This window comes from Danio aesculapii, chromosome 25, assembly GCF_903798145.1.
Source record: "Danio aesculapii chromosome 25, fDanAes4.1, whole genome shotgun sequence".
NCBI classification, from domain to species: domain Eukaryota; kingdom Metazoa; phylum Chordata; class Actinopteri; order Cypriniformes; family Danionidae; genus Danio; species Danio aesculapii.
In genome coordinates, this window is record NC_079459.1 from 31,609,118 (window position 1) to 31,625,880 (window position 16,763).

The following is a 16,763-nucleotide window of genomic DNA, read 5'->3' on the forward strand; positions in this document are numbered from 1 at the left end:
TATATATATATATATATATATATATATATATATATATATATTAGGGGTGTACGATATTGGAAAAATCTAACATTGCGATATTTTTTTATTATGTGATATATACAGATAGGAATACAGTTTCACTAGATGAGTTGAATAACTATTTGGAAAGAAATGATAATTTTAGATCGATTGGGATGATTCTTTAGGGGAGTGCATATGCGTAAAATATAAGAAACGGTCTACAAGCATAGATACATTTAATAATGAAATGGATACAAATTAAATAAACAGTGTTTGATTGTTTTACGAGGAGTCAAACAGTATTCAGGTATACAGTAATTAAATAATCAAATGTAAAATAATACTGCATCGTTTTTGTTTTATAAACAATTCAATAAAATTAATCGTTATTAATTTGCTAAGATACAAACGGTGCCGTTTCTTATGCTTCAATGCTTTTAAAACCCTCACACAATCAAAGGCATCTAAAAACACTCACAGAATACTAAATTATAATCCAGACTCAACATTGCATGTACTCGCGAGGTGACTATTGTAAATGATCACATTGCGATATCGATGCTGAAAAGATATATTTTGCAGCCCTAATATATAATAATAATAATAATTATTATTATTATCATTACATTTTAAAATATTGGTTTTATTATTATCAAAATAATATTTTAGTCACCAAACATCTTTAGAAATATAAAGATGATACCCTTAAATTCAAAAAAAAAATTACAAACTACAAATTTTCAATAAAAATGTTAGATATTTTTTCTTTCTCTTGATTTTTCCTCTTTTTAAAATGTTTATTATATATGCTTTATCTTTGTTTTACATAGATGTCATGGTGTCTCACCGGCGGAGCAGCAGTTTTGGGTTCTTGCTGTGAACGTAATCCTCCATGAGCCCCAGCAGAAGTGTCCTCATGATGTCGGTGTAATACTCCAGTTTACCATGAAGAGCTACGGTCAGCAGAGATGCAAAATACACTTTGGCCCTGGCGTTAAAATCCGGACGGCCCTCCAGTGTTCTGATAAACTTCACACAAACACAGAGAAAGAGAGAGAGAGAGAGATCAGTTTTTACAAACACTACTGATTTTACTATAGAATTAATTTCTTCACAGAATACTGTAGAAAAACTTAAAGGGTAACTTTTTACTTCATAATTTTGGCTTTCTTGCAATTGAGAGGTATCGTAATGTCTAGTAAAAGTATTGTGAAAAAAGTCAGAATTGCGACAAAGTTTTGTTATGCAGAAAAGAGTTAGCTTTGGTAGACACAAACTGTACTGCGACAAATAGTCACAAATTTGCTGAAAAATTACCATAATGTGAGATGTAAAGCCAGACCTCTCTGTCAAGTCGTAATTTGAAAAGATTCATTCTTTCCAAATATTGTTGAAAAAAGATAGTATGCCAAATATAGTGGAAAAGATTCAGTATTTGAAATATTGTCAAAAATAGTCAGTAATTGAAATATTGACGAAAAGAGTCAGTATTCAATGTATTGTCGGAAAAGAGTCAGTATTGCGAAATAATGTCAAAAATAGTCAGTTTTGCAAAATATTGTCAAGACAAGTCAATATTGCGAAATATTGGTGAAAAGAGTTGGTATAGTGAAAAATTGTTGTAAACAGTCAGTATTGCAAAATATTGTCAAAAATAAGTCGGTATTCCGAAATATTGTTGATAAGAGTTAGTATTGCGAAATATTGTCGAAAAGAGTCAGTTTTTAAAAATATTGTCAAGACAAGTCAATATTGCGAAATATTGGTGAAAAGAGTTGGTATAGTGAAAAATTGTTGTAAACAGTCAGTATTGCAAAATATTGTCAAAAATAAGTCGGTATTCCGAAAAATTGTTGATAAGAGTTAGTATTGCGAAATATTGTCGAAAAGAGTCGGTATTCAAAATAATGTCAAAAAGAGTCAGTATTGCGAATTATTGTCGAAAAGAGTCAGCTTTCAAATTACTGTCAAAAAGAGTCAGTATTGCGAAATATTGTCGAAAAAGAGTCAGTATTGTGAAATATTGTCGAAAAAGAGTCAGTATTGTGAAATATTGTCGAAAAGAGTCAGTACTGCGAAATATTGTTAAAAAGAGTTAGTCATGTAAAATATTGTTGAAAAGAGTTAGTCTTGTGAAATATTGTTGAAAAGAGTCAATAATGAGAAATATTGTTGAAAAAAGTAAGTATTGCTAAATATTGTTGTAAAAGAGTCAGTATTGCGAATTATTGTCGAAAAGAGTCAGTTTTCAAATCACTGTCAAAAAGAGTCAGTATTGTGAAATATTGTCAAAAAAGAGTCAGTATTGCCAAATATTATTGAAAAGAGTCAGTACTGCAAAATATTGTTGAAAAGAGTTAGTATTAGGAATACTGTCAAAAAGAGTCAGTATTGTCCAAAAAAGTCAGTATTGTCGAAAAGAGTCAATATTGCTAAATATTGTCGTAAAAGAGTCAGTATTGCGAAATATTGTTGAAAAGAGTTAGTATTGCGAAATACTGTCAAAAAGTGTCAGTATTGCAAAATATTGTCGAAAAGAGTCAGTATTGCGAAATATTGTCGAAAAGAGTCAGTATTCAAAATACTGTCAAAAAGAGTCAGTATTGCGAATTATTGTTGAAAAGAGTCAGCATTGTGAAATATTGTCGAAAAAAGTCAGTATTGTAAAAATATGATCGAAAAGAGTCAGTATTGCGAAATATTGTTAAAAAGATTCAGTATTCGAAATATTGTCGAAAAGAGTCAGTATTGCGAAATATTGTTAAAAAGATTCAGTATTCGAAATATTGTCGAAAAGAGTCGGTATTCAAAATAATGTCAAAAAGAGTCAGTATTGCGAATTATTGTCGAAAAGAGTCAGGTTTCAAATTACTGTCAAAAAGAGTCAGTATTGCAAAATATTGTCGAAAAAGAGTCAGTATTGTGAAATATTGTCGAAAAAGAGTCAGTATTGTGAAATATTGTCGAAAAGAGTCAGTACTGCGAAATATTGTTAAAAAGAGTTAGTCATGTAAAATATTGTTGAAAAGAGTTAGTCTTGTGAAATATTGTTGAAAAGAGTCAATAATGAGAAATATTGTTGAAAAAAGTAAGTATTGCTAAATATTGTTGTAAGAGTCAGTATTGCGAATTATTGTCGAAAAGAGTCAGTTTTCAAATCACTGTCAAAAAGAGTCAGTATTGCGAAATATTGTCAAAAAAGAGTCAGTATTGCCAAATATTATTGAAAAGAGTCAGTACTGCAAAATATTGTTGAAAAGAGTTAGTATTAGGAATACTGTCAAAAAGAGTCAGTATTGTCCAAAAAAGTCAGTATTGTCGAAAAGAGTCAATATTGCTAAATATTGTCGTAAAAGAGTCAGTATTGCGAAATATTGTTGAAAAGAGTTAGTATTGCGAAATACTGTCAAAAAGTGTCAGTATTGCAAAATATTGTCGAAAAGAGTCAGTATTCAAAATACTGTCAAAAAGAGTCAGTATTGCGAATTATTGTTGAAAAGAGTCAGCATTGTGAAATATTGTCGAAAAAAGTCAGTATTGTAAAAATATGATCGAAAAGAGTCAGTATTGCGAAATATTGTTAAAAAGATTCAGTATTCGAAATATTGTCGAAAAAGAGTCAGTATTGCGTAATATTGTGAGAATTTAGAAAAACATTAGAATTTTGTATGTATATTTTTGTTGCTATCCTGTGACGTGAACAGCTTTTCGTGTACGATTCTTGTTCTTTTGTGTACAATTCTAACAGTACAGCATTCAGACTCACATCTCAAACAAGCGTCTTGTTTTATTCTAATGATCATTAAGTTTTATTGCTGTCTGGTTATGATGGACTTTTGTGTGCTGCGTGCAACGATATAAACACCAGGGACATAATTACAGGCCGGTCTCGAACGCTGAGCTTGTTTATGCGTTTACATGTGTGCCATTAAACGTAAATGTTTAATTGTGTTTCCGGCATGAATATAAAAGACTTTAATGAGTGCGCGGAGCTGATTGAGTCCTCGGGGGCCATTTTACTGTCGTTGGCTATAATTGAGTGAACGTCTGAAAGAAGTCTACAGGGCTCCATCACTCATGCATGTGTCGTTCCTGATGAGAAACCCCAACAATTATCCTCAAATCTTTATTTACTGACCTTTTCAGCTATTAACCATTTAAAACCAGAAGGTGAGGATGCCAATGATTAATGGAGTATACGAACTAGTTTGAGATTTTAAGTTGCACTTCTGAGAATAAAAACTCCATATAGTAAGATATAAGCTCAGAATTGGGAGAAATAAAAGTATAAATTGTAAAAAAAAAATGCTTATAAACTCATTTCAACTGCAGAAAAAAAGTCATATAAAGTCTGAATTCTGTCAAAAAAAATCTCAGATTTGCAATACATTATATCTTAAAACATCTAAATAAACTAAATACTAACGCTAAATAAAACAATAACAGGCATTTTGTATGATCTTACTTATTTTTGTTAAAATTCTTCATATTTTCAGATTCTGTAGAAAGTTCCCAAACTTTTGCATAAATGTCTTTAATTTCACTTTTGATAAATTTAACATGTGTTTAATGGATAAAATACATACCACTATTATTATAAAGCAGCACAACACTAAAAATAATATGCTTCGTGATCATCACATCAGAGTTTTATATTAATTTCTGAAGGATCATGCAACACTGAAGATGACTAATGATGCTGACAATTAATCTCTAAAACACTACATTTAATAAGAAATTTGTTATTTTAAAATTGTAATTATATTTTACAATATTTTCCCCTGCAGCCTTGGTGAGCAGAATAGGATTATTTAAAAAACATAATAAAAACATAATAAAAACAAAACAAAAATAAACAAAATAAAACAAAACAAAACGAACAAAACAAAACAAAAAAGAAACAAAACAAAACAAAAAGAAACAAAACAAAACAAAACAAAAAGAAACAAAAATAAAACAAAAAGATACAAAACAAAGCAAAAAGAAACCAAACGAAACAAAAAGAAACATCACAAAACAAAAAGAAACCAAACGAAACAAAAAGAAACATCACAAAACAAAAAGAAACCAAACGAAACAAAAAGAAACATCACAAAACAAAAAGAAACAAAGCAAAACAAAAAGAAACAAAACAAAGCAAAAAGAAACAAACAAAACAAAACAAAAAGAAAAGAAACAAAACAAAACAAAAAGAAACAAAACAAAACAAAAAGAAACAAAACAAAACAAAAAGAAACAAAGCAAAACAAAAAGAAACAAAACGAAACAAAAAGAAACAAACAAAACAAAACAAAAAGAAACAAAGCAAAACAAAAAGAAACAAAACAAAACAAAAAGAAACAAACAAAACAAAACAAAAAGAAAAGAAACAAAACAAAACAAAAAGAAACAAAACAAAACAAAAAGAAACAAAACAAAACAAAAAGAAACAAAGCAAAACAAAAAGAAACAAAACAAAACAAAAAGAAACAAACAAAACAAAACAAAAAGAAACAAACAAAACAAAACAAAAAGAAAAGAAACAAAACAAAACAAAAAGAAACAAAACAAAACAAAAAGAAACAAAACAAAACAAAAAGAAACAAAGCAAAACAAAAAGAAACAAAACAAAACAAAAAGAAACAAACAAAACAAAACAAAAAGAAACAAACAAAACAAAACAAAAAGAAACAAAATAAAACAAAAAGAAACAAAACAAAACAAAAAGAAACAAAATAAAACAAAAAGAAACAAAACAAAGCAAAACAAAAAGAAACAAAACAAAACAAAAAGAAACAAACAAAACAAAAAGAAACAAAACAAAACAAAAAGAAACAAACAAAACAAAACAAAAAGAAACAAAATAAAACAAAAAGAAACCAAACAAAACAAAAAGAAACCAAACAAAACAAAAAGAAACAAAACAAAACAAAAAGAAACAAAACAAAGCAAAACAAAAAGAAACAAAACAAAACAAAACAAAAAGAAACAAAACAAAGCAAAACAAAAAGAAACAAAACAAAGCAAAACAAAAAGAAACAAAACAAAACAAAACAAAAAGAAACAAAACAAAGCAAAACAAACAGAAACAAAACAAAGCAAAACAAAAAGAAACAAACAAAACAAAACAAAAAGAAACAAACAAAACAAAAAGAAACAAAATAAAACAAAAAGAAACCAAACAAAACAAAAAGAAACAAAACAAAACAAAAAGAAACAAAACAAAAAGAAACAAAACAAAGCAAAACAAAAACAAACAAAACAAAACAAAAAGAAACCAAACAAAACAAAACAAAAAGAAACAAAACAAAACAAAAAGAAACAAACAAACAAAAAACAAACAAACAAACAAACAAAACATAATAAAACAAAAGCAATAAAAATACTCGTGACGTTGTGAAATTTATTTATAAACTAATTTCAAGGAGATCACGTGATTATGATTGAACACGGCTGGTTCCTCATTAACTAATGCATGATTCACCAATCAGACGATTCCTAACTCACTATAAAGAGCCAGGGTTTCTCACTACAGTCATCTTCGCCTTGAAGAATCCCCCCTTCCACCCCTACTCCTCCACCTTTCCCTTCATAGGGCAGCACGGTGGCCCAATAATTAACACTTTTGCCTCACAGCAAGAACATCACCGGTTCTAGTCCTTAAACAGGCTGACTATCATTTCTGTGCAAACTTGCTTCATCAGCTAAGTGTAAACTTCATCAATCATCAGCTAAGTGTGAACTCGTGAAAAAAATTAAGTTGAAGCTTGGTTAATATGTCAAAATAACATAAAAATAAATGTTCATAATTGTTGATCATATATTTTTAACTGTGTGTGTGTGTTTCATACATTGATGAGGAAGGTTTTGCTGTTGAGCAGATTGGAGAACTGGTTCAGTGCCTGCGTGACCGTCGCCCTGCGGGATTCTGGGATGTCCAGTTTACCAGTGATCATGACATCATTGGCGCCATCTTTCGAGGGCAGGAAGAAAACTCGGTCAGTGTAGGTCTTGTAGTCCAGGAAGGGGATTCGGCCCTCGCTGATGTCATTAGTGTGATCCTCCATTACAATCATCAGATCTGTGTGGAAAACGACTCGTTCAGCATCAGCGCTTCTACTGTATTCAGAAAAACTCTTTCAGAGACATCTGACCTCAAGATGACAATTTCACAATATGAAGTTCCTTATTTTTTTCCACAAAATATGAGGCAACATTGCAGATACCATAGATAGATAGACAGACAGACGGACAGACAGACAGACGGACAGACAGACATTCACCAATTTCTTAAAGCATTGCCTATTTTCAGAAAAGGTTTTGGACCAAAGACAGATCCCTGAGGTACACCGCAAGTTACGCCATAGATAAGCAGACAGATGGACAGAGAGATAGATAGATAGATAGATAGACAAACAGATAGATAGACAGACAGACGGACAGACAGACATTCACCAATTTCTTAAAGCATTGCCTATTTTTAGAAAAGGTTTTGGACCAAAGACAGATCCCTGAGGTACACCGCAAGTTACGCCATAGATAAGCAGACAGATGGACAGAGAGATAGATAGATAGATAGACAAACAGATAGATAGACAGACAGACGGACGGACGGACGGACGGACGGACGGACGGACGGACAGACAGATAGACAGACAGACTGACTGACAAACAGAGAGACAGACAGACAGACAGATAGATAAATAGATAGATAGATTGATAGATAGACAGAGACTGACAGACGATAGACAGACAGACAGACAGACAGACAGACAGACAGACAGACAGACAGACAGACAGACAGACTGACTATAGATAGATAGATAGATAGATAGATAGATAGATAGATAGATAGATAGACAGACAGACAGACAGACAAGACAGATGGACGGACGGACGGACGGACAGATAGATAGATAGATAGATAGATAGATAGATAGATAGATAGATAGATAGATAGATAGATAGATAGATAGATAGATAGATAGACAGACAGACAGATACATAGATAGATTGACAGACAGACAGACAGACAGACAGACAGACAGACAGACAGACAGACAGACAGACAGACAGATAGACAGACGGAGAGAATGACAGACGATAGACAGACAGACAGACAGACAGACAGATAGATAGACAGACAGACAGAAAGACAGACAGACAGACAGATAGATGATAGTTAGATAGATAGATAGACAGAGACTGACAGACAGAGACTGACAGATAGATAGATAGACAGACAGACAGACAGACAGACAGACAGACAGACAGACAGATAGATAGATAGATAGATAGATAGATAGATAGATAGATAGATAGATAGATAGATAGATAGATAGATAGATAGAAAATATAAATATATAAAATGTCAGACAGACAGAATTGTATATATGTGTGTGCGTGTTGACCTGTGAACTCTTTCTTGCAGCGGTCTCGAACGCTCTCCTCCAGGTTCTCCAGCTGGTGTTTGACCTTCTCGTACTCTCGCTCCGCCTGCTGACTCTTCCTCCTGCACAGATCATCAGTTCATGAGTTCAGCACAGCTCACGCTACCTCAGATCAACTGCTCTGGGATCAGCAGATGTGCTGCATGTTCACCTGTAGCAGACCACGGAGATGGCGATGATCATCAGCATGGGCACCACCACCGCCGGGATGATGATGGCCAGCGGGAGACTGTACTTCCTCTCATAGTGGACAGAGCCCACCACCCACTCGCCCCTGCCAAACTTAATCTAACACACACACACACACACACGCACACATATATATATAAAAACACAAATGGACTGATATAGATGTGTATGTCTGTTGTTTTCTCACCAGCAGGTCCAGCGGGTCTGACCCAGTGTCTCGCCTCTGTCTCTTAGATCGAGCTCTAGGTGTGCTCATCGGCGGATCCAGGAATAATTTATCATCCTGTAGCGTGTTGACCATACACTGCACATCCCCCACAAACGCCTGCGCCTCCTTCGCCGTCATCGCTTTGGAAAAACCACGACCCTGACACACAGAAAACAAGTTTACGAGTGTGAAGAAGCAGTGTGTGAGACCGCGTTTACACTAATGTGTTTGAGTTTTAAAAGGGCATTTTAGATTGAAAACAATCCATGTCCACTCTAGCGTTTCATCTAGCATTTCTGAAAACGTACATCACATGACCATACACCAGGGGTTTCCCTTGTTCCATATGTGAGCTATTTTTTATTTCGTTTCGACTTTTTGTTTTCAAATTCAGTCAGTTTTAATTCGTTTTTAGAGGCAGATTTACTAGTTTTTATTAGTTTCTATATTTTGAAATTACTTAGTTTAGTTTTTATTAGTTTCAGTATTAGTTTTAGTTTTTTTTCCCTAAATAAGGATATCTGTTAGGTGCAAGATTCAAAATCAACAGAATAAATATTGTATTATAAAAACTCAGCTATACATTTTTTGAAACATGTATTCAGAGGACACATGAACACTACCACCACACTACCATCCTCAAATTCAATTATAACAAGACCGCAGCCTTAAGTACAATATTTGTGCTTCTGAGGTTAGATACACAGTAGTGATGGGAAGTTCAGATATTTAACGCGGATGTTAGGACTCAACATCATGTAGTCAGCAATAGTCATTTCAGTCAGTTAAAACATTACCGAGATCTGAAAAATGACTTACAGTAAAGTTTTGCAACCCAACTGAAGCATGATCCACTTATTTAAACTCCATTACGATTTTCTGTAATAAAATAAACGTACGTTTTGCCAGATCCTCTCAATCAAGCCCTCGGTTTACCCGCACTGCAGTTGTTCAAGTTTAGTTCAGTCACAGCAGGCTGTCATGTACTGTTTGTGTTTGGTTAACTGAATCACGAATGCGCAGTATTATCGGTTAACCGCTTCTCAAATTTGATCTCAGTGTAATGTTACTGTTCTAATAACTGAATAAGAGTACATACTGGATTATTTAGAGTCAGAGGGGGTATTAGGCTTGTTAAAAAGTAAGTAGTTTGTGGATAAGTGCTTACTGGAGACGCGAATCGTTTCAAATGATTCAGTTCGATTTGGTGAACTAGTTCAACCGGTTCACTTAGAAGATCCGGTTAAAAAGATTTGTTCACGATCGGGATACAGAAATAAAACCCATTATTGGGCACGAATGTCTTAAAGTAATAGTTTTAAGTGTCTGTATTTAATGCTGTCAGCATGCTGCTGTCATGTCCACTTGGAGAACTGGCTCGATCTGGCCAATGGCAGCAAGACTACAGACTATGAGGTGCCGTATGGGTCAAACACCTGCAGCGTGAATTATATTCACTTCTAAAAGGCTTACAGTATAATTATGTATTAAATACATTCACAAGAAGGAGGTTTTTGCTATAATTTTAGTTCGTTTCAGTTAGCTTTGTATGTACACAATAGAGTTTTAGTTCTAGTTTCAGTTAACGACAATTATTTAAAATTTTAGTTTTCGTTTTTTCCATTCGTTTTCGTTAACTATAATAACCTGTGTCTTGTTTAGTTATCACCTTGTGTTTATATGTTCTCTATAGGGTTGTTACAATACTGGAATTCGGTACCAATCGAAACTGAAATTTTAAAAACTTCCATTTCCCGCTAATATTTGAGTGCTGTTGAGCAGGTTCTTAAACAGCGCTGATTTGCCATTGGGTTCATGTGCTCAACAGAAATGACTTTGATTGGCCGTGAAAGTCATCAGTTCACCAAACTCACCAATGTTTACTGAGTGTAACCACAGGTCCAGGGACACTGGAGTGTTTCAAAGTCATGTCGATCAGCTGGTTTGTCCATAAGCTGTTTTTAAAATTTCAGTATCGATTGGTACCCAATTCCAGTATAGTGCAACCCTAATCCAGGGTACATATTTCTCGGTTCTCAAAAATGTATCCCTGGGCACATATTCCCAATGAGTCTAGGATGAAAATAAAATAGAAACTTTGCTCATTGCAGATGGTTCAGACAAAAACTTCATTAACAAAAAGAAACCCTTTTTTTCGCATTAGTGTGAGCATGGTCTGAAACACATGTGGAGCGGACACTCACAGTGACGATGATCATGCTGTTTTCGGTGATCACACTCTTGGAGAGCTCATCAAATGTGGGGTTTGGGTGATACTCGAACGGCGTCAGCTCCATCTGGAGGTTATCGAGCTGAACGAACGTCCGGAAGGACTGGGACTCGTTGACTGCGGGTGACAGGAATGTGACCATAGTGTCGTTTTTGTGTTGGAAGTCCTCGACGAACTGTGGAGAGAGAGAGAGAGAGAGAGAGATTGAGTTACTGTTACTTTTTGTGTATTTAAAGTTTGCGTGACATGGGACTTCTTTTCTTTCCTACTGTGATGTTTATTTACACGAATAACTTGTTTAAGAAAAAAATGAAAGGCAGCATCTGATTTCGACCAATTGGCAGTTAAAAGATGGGTGGCGGAACAATAAAATGGATTATGGATGGATAAATGAATAGATGGTTAAATTGATGGATTGGGTGAATGAAGATAGATGATGAATAAAGCAACAGAGACAGGGATGGAACTGGTGGATGGATGGAAGGACAGACGAACAAATGGATGGATGAAGGATGTTTTAATTGGTGGGATGGGTGGATGATGGAGGAATAGGTGGCTAAATTGACTTGGTAGATGATAGATGAAGGAATAGATAAATAGGTTGATGAATGAATGGGAAAAAAAACTGATGAGAGGTAGGTGGATGGATTTATAAATACTTGGATGTATAAATTGATGGATGGGTAGAGGATGGATGAATGAATAGATATCCAGTTTGGATGGATGGATAGATGGTTACATTAATGTATTGGGTGAATAAAGATAGATACCAGATGGATACATTGATGAGTATGTTGGTGGATGGAGAAATAAATGGATACATGGGCTGATGATGGATATATTGGTGAACATGGATAAGTAGACGATGGATAGACAGATGAATAAATGGTCTGATAGGTGGGTGAATGGATGGATGGATTGTTGGATGGATGAACAAAGAGATAAACAGACAGATGAATGGTCAAACTGATGGATTAGGTGAAGATCGATGGATGGATGGATGGATGGATGGATAAATGATCTAATGGGTAGATAAATGCATAGATAAACAAACTGATGGTTGGGTGAATAAATAAAAAGATAAATATATATGGATGCATGGGTGGATGAATGGATGGATGCATGAATAAAGAGATAAATAGGTGGAATGAATGGTGAAGTTGACGAAATGAGTAAATGATGGACAGATAAACAAATTGATAGTTCAGTAAATGTTAAATAATAATAAATGATAGTTTGAACAATTTGATTGATGAATAAACCAAAAGGTAAATAGGCTGATGGATGGACGGATAAATGGATGAATAAACTGATGGGTTGGTGGATGGATGAATAAATAGATAAATATGCAGATAAATGAATGAAGGGATGATGGATGAATGGATGGAGAGTTAAGTTGATAAGTTGGATGGATGGATGGATGGATGGACAAAGAAAATATGCCACATTAATTAAAAAAACATTATTAACTAAAGCTTATTGGGGTAAACGATCAGTAAACTATATCTTTATGAGCATTAAAAATAATTCAAAATAAGTACTGCAATATAAAAATAGGAATTGTGAATTTGATGTTGACCTCCCGGCTGATATTCAGAAATCCCGCACAGTGTGGGTGTTGATCTGATAGATGAACAGATGGAGGAGAGGAAGAAGGAGCTGCTCCTCAGATAAGAAATGAAGCATTCGTGGAGTTTTGGCTGAGATAAACGCTGCTTTAATCTGGCCTCGTTGAGCAGTTCTCACCGTATCCATCAGAGCAGTGCGATTTACTCAAGCAGCACCAAACAAACACAAACACCAGCATCTCCCTTACCTCCTCCGGGATGGCCTGTCCTGACCACTCTCCAGCAGACGCCACCACCCTGATGGAGGCCTTCTGGACCAGATCGAATCCAGAGCCCTGCACCACCACTCTCCTGCCACCACTAAAAAAACACACACATACAGATTTGCTTTTGTGAATTGTAGGGACATTCCATAAGCTTTTGGCATTGTTTTTCTGTACAAACTGTATTTCCCTAAACTTTATTGCCCTACATGCAGCTGCATGCAGTTTTACTTTCTGAAATAAATAATTCTTTATGATTTATAAACTGGTTTATTGGGAAAAAAATTCTTATAATGTGTAATAAAATATGATATTAAAAACCAAACACGCACGCGCGCTCAATCAATCAATCAATCAATCAATCAATCAATCAATCAATCAATCAATCAATCAATCAATCAATCAATCAATCAATCAATCAATCAAGCAAGCAAGCAATCAAGCAATCAATCAATCAATCAATCAATCAAACTGACAAATCAATCAATCAACCAACAAACCAATTAATCAATCATCCAACCAATTAACCACTCAACCAACCAACAAATTTAATTGACAAATCAATCAATCACCAAACAACCAACAAATCAATCAACCAACCAACCAACAAATCAATCAATCAATCAACCAATCAATCAATCAAGTCAATCAATCAATCAACCAACCAACAAATCAATCAATCAACCAATCAATCAAGTCAATCAATCAATCAACCAACCAACCAACAAATCAATCATTCAATCAACCAACCAACCAAAGAACGAAATGAACAACCAACCAACCAACCAACCAACCAAAGAACGAACTGAACAACCAACCAACCAACCAATCAATCAATCAATCAATCAACCAATCAATCAATCAATCAATCAATCAATCAATCAATCAATCAATCAATCAATCATTCAACCAACCAACCAACCAACCAAAGAACGAACCAACCAACCAGTCAATCAACCAAATCAATCAATCAATTCTTAATCAACCAACCAACCAACAAATTAACCAACCAACCAATCAATTCTTAATCAATCAATCAATCAATCAATCAATCAACCAACCAACCAACCAACCAACCAACCAAGGAACGAACCAACCAACCAACCAACAAATCAATCAATCAATTCTTAGTCAACCAACCAACCAACAAATTAACCAACCAACCAATCAATTCTTGATCAATCAATCAATTAATCAATCAACAAATCAATCATTCAACCAACCAACCAACCAACCAACCAAAGAACGAACCAACCAACCAATCAACCAACCAACAAATCCATCAATTCTTAATCAACCAACCAATGAACCAACAAATTAACCAACCAATCAACCAACCAACCAACCAATCAATTCTTGATCAACCAATCAATCAATCAATCAATCAACCAACCAACCAACCAACCAACAGAGCAATCATTCAACCAACCAACCAACCAATCAATTAATCAATCAATTCTTGATCAAGCAACCAATCAACCAACCAATATATCAAATTGACAAATCAACCATCTAACAAATCAATCAACCAATCAACAAATCAATCAATCAATCAATCAATCAACAAAGCAACCAACTAACAAATCAATCAACCAACCAACCAACCAATCAATCAATCAATCAATCAATAAATAATTTTTTCAATAAATCAATCAATCAATCAAAAAATCCCTTACTATACATATATCAAATAATAAATGTCTACAGTAAATAATGTCCTAATGAAAAGCACTACTGTTGAGTGTCTACAAGTGGGTAATGCTGTAAGAATGTGTACTATGGTATGGTTTGGACTGATGGATGTGGTGTTTTCTGACCAGATGAAGCTGCTGCGGGGCTGATGGTCCGACACTGAGGGGTTGTTGGAGAACTGAAAGGCTGTCTTGATGCTGGTTGGGATTTGCGGCCCGTACTGAACTTTGACGTCCAGGCGAGCAGAAGGAACCGTATCCCCCAGATACTCAGACAGTTTACAGGTGATCTGATCTCCGAAACTCTCACTAATACAGAAAAACAACACACACAATCAACAACAACACACAACATCTAACACTGCAGGTCCAGAACTAATATGTATCTCCAGTTGAATCAGTAAATAAAGGGTTAGTCCACCAAAAAAAAAACCAATTCTGTCACCAAAAAAATGCCTGAAAAACCTTTGTTCATAGTAAACCAAACACCCTTTTGTCCAAAAAAAACTAGTATTTACAAGTGTTTTGGTGCACAAAAGTGTTCTTGGAGCTTCGTTTTGACTACAGTTGAACCACTGAAGTCACATGGACTGTTTTCACAGTTTTTATGGTTTCATTTCTGGACTTTGAACATCTTGAGACCATTACTGTATATAGAGCAGTGTTTCCCAACCCTGTTCCCGGAGGCACACCAACAGTGCATATTTTGGTTGTCTCCATTATCTGGCCCATTAACTTCAAGTTTTGGAGTCTCTTCTAATGTTCTCAAGAGTTGATTCAGGTGTGTTTGATTAGGAAGAGGTTGAAAATGTGTACTATTGGTGTGCCTTCAGGAACATGGTTGGGAAACACTGATATAGAGGATTGGAGAGCTCTCAGATTTCATCTAATAAAATCTTGATTTTCAAATCAATTTCTTTTTTTGATTTTGCCCCATACCCTAACTTGATTTCATAAGATAGGACCTTGATTAACATATGTTGATCCTGGAACAACATTCCAATCAACCAATTAGAATTAATGGATATGTTTAGGTTTATCCACTTCTACATGTTATCCAACTATTATTCCCCTCTGATTTTGGCTGCATTTACACTGCAGATCTTGATGGTCAATTCTGATTTTGTGACTGTATCTGATTTGTTTGATGACCTGCTTACATCATCTTTTAAAAATGACTCGTATCCGATCGTCTGCATTTACTCAGCACATGGTAAAGGCGCAATGACCAGGAAAAAAGAGCGGGCGCTGACAGAAAGCTGATAATTAAAGAGGGCTCTTTCTCTATTCCTGCAAGTAATCTGTTCGCAGCTTTTGACAAGCTGTTTTACTATAGTTTATGACAGAAATGTTCTCATTTGTCCATCTTCTTTTGATATATAGGCTTTTTAAACCTTTAGGCATCTTAATGTTATGTCCATGGCGTGATTTTTGCACGTGATGTATGCACTAGTTTTATATGAGTTTATATTGGCTACGTAGCGGACATTGCGCTCTCTCACTCTCATTAACATGCTTAAATACTTGTGCTTTATGACAATATAACAGCTGTTTAAGTCCTTGTGTATGAGATTTAAGGTTTGGGACTCTGCTGAAGTCTGTTCTGAAAAGAAAGTATCAGACTTGACGTCATTCGCTACGGGTTTTAATGACGCGCGACTCACATTGACAGGTGAAAATCCGATCTACCTGCTTACACTGCAGACACGAGGACACAAATCCGATTCATATCGGATAAGTTTCCACATATGAACAAGGCCTGAATCTGATTTGAGTAAATCGGAATCCATGTGATTTGTTCCTGCTTACACTACATGGACCATATCCGATCTGTGCCACATGGGAGAAAAAAAACACTTAAACAGTGCAGTGTAAATGCAGCCTTTGAGAATAATTTACAGGTATGGTTGGGTTTAGGGGTAGGGAATAGGTATGGATTACATTTTCCAACAAAAATGATGTTCCAGGATCAACATAGATGTTAATCCTGGATCACAACGTACTTGGCAAAATCATGACATGCGTGCCCCCTAGTAGCATTATTTAGACCTGCAAATGTTTCCTTGTCATCTTCACAGTCAAATGCAATGGCCTTCTGATTAATAATCACTAAAAATCCAATTATGTACATTGGACGCATGATCTGATGCAGTTTATTCAAGTAGAAAAGGTTAGACATACA

General features: G+C 34.7%; 1 protein-coding gene across 1 annotated transcript in view; it reads right to left on the reverse strand.

Annotated features, from left to right (window-relative positions):
• Positions 1–16,763, reverse strand: part of plxnb2b (plexin b2b) — a 327,932-nt gene that overhangs the window by 20,254 nt on the left and 290,915 nt on the right. The window contains exons 20-27 of the mRNA XM_056451371.1: positions 14,708–14,890; positions 12,876–12,987; positions 11,034–11,234; positions 8,809–8,988; positions 8,584–8,720; positions 8,394–8,494; positions 6,834–7,063; positions 851–1,032 (exon numbers count right to left, since the gene is read on the reverse strand). Of these exons, the coding sequence (XP_056307346.1) occupies positions 851–1,032; positions 6,834–7,063; positions 8,394–8,494; positions 8,584–8,720; positions 8,809–8,988; positions 11,034–11,234; positions 12,876–12,987; positions 14,708–14,890 (1,326 nt within the window). The remainder of the gene's footprint in view (positions 1–850; positions 1,033–6,833; positions 7,064–8,393; positions 8,495–8,583; positions 8,721–8,808; positions 8,989–11,033; positions 11,235–12,875; positions 12,988–14,707; positions 14,891–16,763) is intronic.